Raw genomic sequence first — 4,887 nt, forward strand, 5'->3', positions numbered from 1 at the left:
TACTTTTTCTGTCTCTATTAATTTTATTCATATACATTAAGGTCATACTAAAATTTTAACTTATTAGTAGTATTGTTTATCTATATCTATATACATGAAATACATGAAAGTAAACTATTAATTTGGGTATAATATAAATAAATATATATAAATATAAATATAAATATAAATATAATATAAATATTAATTAAATTAAAATTAATCCGCTGCTGTTATGGAAAACTGAAAATTCGGCTGAATAAAGGTTAGATTTTGACGTTTACGAAACGAAAGTGACAAGAACGGGGCTGTTAAAGACAGTAGTCGTCGGAATATATGGAAGAGGTGACGGTTTATGTCGCCGCCGGGCGAACGCTTGTGGGAGACGATATAACTCAGTTGTCGTCGTCGTCGTCGAAGGTTGCCGTCGCCGTCGCCGGCGGTCTCTTCCAAAGTAGGTGACAGTGAGAGCAGCAGGTATGTGATCTTCAGTTTAATAAAGAAAAATATTTCCGGAAATACGTGATCATCTAAATGAACCTAACCGTATAGTTATGTTAAGCTAGTAAAGAACACAAATATACTTTTCGATGGATGTCATTTAAGATTAGAACAACGATAACACACGTTGATTGCAAAATTGATTTAGCCAAAGCTTAATTGATCAAACAACCTTTCATTTACAACATTACTTGAGCTCGTTCATACTTCACTTGATTAACAAAGTAGTAGTTATTTAACACTTTAATGATGCAATTGTACTCGGGCAGGGGCGAAGATGGTATGGGGCAGGGGGGGCCCGCCCAAGTGGATTTTTTTTTTTCAGTGTAAAAATTTTGAGTTTTTCGACTTTGCCCCCGGTGGATTTTTTTTTGCCCCCAAACTTACATATTTTGCCCCAAAACCTTCAAATTTTACCCCAAATTCTCCAACTTTTGCCCCAAAATCTTCAAATCTTCAAATTTTGCCCCAAAATCTCCAACTTTTGCCCAAAAATCTTCAAATTTTGTCAAAAAAATTGCTACGGTTAAATTTTTTTTTTTGCCCCCGGTGAAAAAAATCCTAGTTTCGCCTCTGTACTCGGGTCTTATCGTTGTAGCTCACGTGGTATTGGCTGCCTCTCGTCAGGAGTTCGACTCCCGTGAGGTGCAACATTGCGCACAAGGTTGCCCTAACCCTTGAATTCCACCGAAGGGTGCCTTTCCGCACATTGCATTGCTGGGGCGCTGGGGTTTTTACCCAGCGGCGGAACTTGAACTCGGATACAGGTGGGGCGAGTGTAAATTTTTTTTAATTCTTTCATAGTCAGCAAGGACGAACACTAAAAAAAAAACCTTATTTTTTAGTAATTTTTTTTTTTTTAGGGTAAAAATTTTTGTTCCGTAAAATCCAGGGTGGGCGGACACCACCTTTGGGATACCTTAAGTACCGCCACTGGTTTTACCTCCCATGCCCTCAGATTGGCCGGGTTTCTTCCTGGGCAGTTGGGCGCGTCTATACGAATAAGGTGTGGTTTCAAATTGGTCTGATAATTTTCAAACTCGAACAACGTAATTCGAATAACTGATGAAAATTGGATTTTGGCTTGATGAACAAATATCCCTGCAGTTTATATTATACGTGGACACCTTCTATATATATTGGTAGACTTGTAAGATTTACTAGCATTTAAATACATATATGTGCAGTTTGTATCTATTACTTTTTCTTCATAAAATGCCTTTTTTAATATGTAGATTTGGGAACAAGGGTATTTACAAGACACTAATGTTTGGTAATCCTAGCATAATTGTGACTGTTCCCGAAGTATGCCGTAAAGTATTGCTAGACGACAACACGTTCAAGCCCGGGTGGCCCTTATCGACTGTTCAACTAGCCGGACGAAAATCATTTATTGGTATTACCAACGAAGAACACAAGAGGCTTCGTAAGATGACTAAAGGACCACTTAATGGCCAAGAAGCCTTGTCTATGTACTTGCACTACATCGAAACTAATGTTGTATTAGCATTAGAGAACTGGTCAAACATGGGCCGAATTGAGTTCCTAACCGAACTCCGAAGACTAACTATTAAGATAATCTTGTACGTTTTTTTAAGCTCCGAGATTGAGAACTTAGTAGAGACCTTGGAAGCAGAGTGCACTACATTTAATTATGGGATTAGATCCATGGCCATTAATCTTCCTGGTTTCACATACTATAAAGCTCTTAAGGTAATACATGTTATCTTGCAGTTTTAGTTACTATATAATAGAAGATTTTTTCACCTTTCTAGTCATATATTGAAAATTTTTCTAACGATATCCTTTTAAGGCTGTCGTTAAGGTGCATTATTTTGTTGTACCCACCCTAGTGGTTCACCCCTTTACACTTGTGTATTGGGATGAGGGTGGGGAGGTCTCAAGTTCGAGTTCCTCCCTTAAAAATATATGTGGGATCTATTTCCTGAAAGCCGGATTGCCCCGGAGAGGTTTTACCGACCCGTATTCAGGACCCAGGTCCGTCCCGCCTGCCCCTCGGGATGGTTTAAGGTTCATATCTCTGTAATGCAGTTGGGTTTCGGCCCGAAAGCGCGTGTGTGCGTGGTAAATGAGAGTATTCGATGCCAACATCTTGCCTTTCAAAAAAAAAATGTTGTACAAAGCGGTTAATGTTGATTTTTACATGACGGTTATTAAAAAGTACAAGTTTTTTTTTGCACTTTAACGATAACCCTAAGGGCTATCGTTAGAAAAATCCTATATAGAATACAATGTATACTAAGATTTATTTGTGATGACTATGCATTTACAGGCAAGAAAGAAACTTGTAAACATTTTGCAAGGAGTGGTAAGCAAACGTAGGAAACAAAATGAGATGTTCCAAGAGATATCAAGAAAGGACATGCTCGATCTATTACTAGATTGCGAAGACGATAATGGAATGAAACTAGGCGATGAGGAAATCGTTGATATGTTAATCACGTACTTAAATGCGGGACATGAATCTTCGGGCCACGTCACAATGTGGGCCACTGTCTTCCTTCAATCCCACCCCGAGTTTTTCCAAATAGCAAAGGTAATCAGGTAATCCGAGACTTGTAGATGTACATTCCATTTTCCTAGGTTGTATCTGTAACTTCCTAAAAATAATGTTTTAAACCTTGCAACCATGGTTGTAAAAGTTCCCCGACTAGCCTGATTTTGAGGTAGTCCGACTAGTCCCCGACTTGGCTTATTTATTCGGTCAAAGTTGTGAAAGTCCAATTTAACCGGTCAAAGTTGAATTTTTTGAGTCAAAATTGGAGAAAGAAGGGTCAAATACAGTCAAAGACAAACTTGGTCAACATCTGACTAGTCTTGGACTTGGCCGATTAGGGAGAAAGTCCCGAACGAATAGTCCCCGGCTAGTGACTTTTACAATCTTGCATGCAACCAAATTTTTTGTTTTCATAACATGTGTACGAATTAACTATAGGAAGAACAAGAAAGGATTGTGAAGAATATACCACCAGGACAGAAGGGTTTGACTATGAAAGAATATAGGCAGATGGAATATCTCTCTAAGGTGATTGATGAAACACTTCGTTTGGTGTCTTTTTCGTTCATGACGTTTAGGGAAGCCAAAGAGGACGTCGAAGTTAAAGGTCTAGTCATTATATACTTATAATATGTCTCAATCGTTAATTAAGTATATCCAAAATACTTCATTTTAATTTCGTAACTTACATGTAAATATTCTTATGTGATATTTAGGTTATGTGATTCCTAAAGGATGGAAAGTGTTGTTGTGGTATAGGAGTCTTCATCATGATCCTGAAAATTATACTAAACCCAAAGAATTTAATCCTTCAAGATGGGATGTAAGTCTTTCTTAACTTGTACACATGGCTTTATAACTTGTACGTTTGACTATTTAATTTGATGAATGTACATTTTAATTAGGACTTTGTCCCAATACCTGGAACCTACATTCCATTTGGAGGAAGTAGACTTTGCCCTGGAAAAGATCTTGCCAAGTTAGAGATTTCCATCTTCCTTCACCATTTTCTTCTGAACTACAAGTAATTATTAATCGTTTCATGTTTACTATTATATCGAGTGATTATATGTTGTTATAGAAGGTTAATATATTTTCTAATATTGCAGGCTCGAAAGGGAAAATCCAGGATGTCCAGTGATGTATCTTCCTTATCCGAGGCCTAAAGACAACTGTTCTGGAAGAGTTATTAAACATACTAATTAGTAAAAGGATGATAAATTTAATTAAAATTATACAAAGTTATAAAAGTTTTGTACGTTCTTGAATGATATAAAGTTTGTATTTCGAATGCTATAATTCCATTCGTTTAGAGTCGTGGTTTATTAATGCCTTTTCGGGTGTACTTATATTATATAGTTGGGTGTGCTTTTATTGAAGATGAACTATTGACGGATTGGTGCCTGCCACGTTCATTAGCAAAATCTTAATTTATTTTTCACAAGTAATACGTATAACATATGCTAATCTAGTGAATACTTGTAAATAATCTGACCCAATCCGTTCCCACTATTTCATCATATTAATTATCAACTAGTCCAGGATGGCCTGCGCGGTGCGGCAGGAACTTTTGGCCTGCGTATTCATATTTAACGTAACGTTGTGTATGTACAGAAGGAAAAACGGCTCATGTGTTAAGACCCGTTTTAAATGTAGGTATGCGCACCATTTTTGAAAAAGTGTCTGATTCGAACGTAGTTAATCTTGTTTTGTTCGTAAAATTAAATATTAATATTAATATAAATATAAATATAAAAATATATATAATATAATAATATATATAATTATTAATTAATTAGTTATTAGTTAACCACAGCTAATTGATATAGCATTTGGAATCAATCAATTATTGAATATAATTATATATCTTTTTCAATGTCATCACTGAT

At 36.3% G+C, this 4,887-nt stretch overlaps 1 protein-coding gene across 1 annotated transcript; it reads left to right on the forward strand.

The window, feature by feature from the left end:
• Positions 1-315: 315 nt before the first annotated feature.
• Positions 316-4,331, forward strand: LOC139902489 (ent-kaurenoic acid oxidase 2-like). The gene is made up of 10 exons (XM_071885106.1): positions 316-433; positions 1,046-1,125; positions 1,344-1,486; positions 1,716-2,193; positions 2,294-2,377; positions 2,774-3,037; positions 3,437-3,605; positions 3,715-3,821; positions 3,904-4,022; positions 4,108-4,331. The coding sequence occupies exons 1-10, from the start codon at positions 316-318 to the stop codon at positions 4,202-4,204; spliced, it is 1,659 nt and encodes a 552-aa protein (XP_071741207.1). The 3' UTR covers positions 4,205-4,331.
• Positions 4,332-4,887: the final 556 nt, after the last annotated feature.

The sequence above is a fragment of the Rutidosis leptorrhynchoides genome, chromosome 3 (genome assembly GCF_046630445.1).
Source record: "Rutidosis leptorrhynchoides isolate AG116_Rl617_1_P2 chromosome 3, CSIRO_AGI_Rlap_v1, whole genome shotgun sequence".
Lineage (NCBI taxonomy): Eukaryota > Viridiplantae > Streptophyta > Magnoliopsida > Asterales > Asteraceae > Rutidosis > Rutidosis leptorrhynchoides.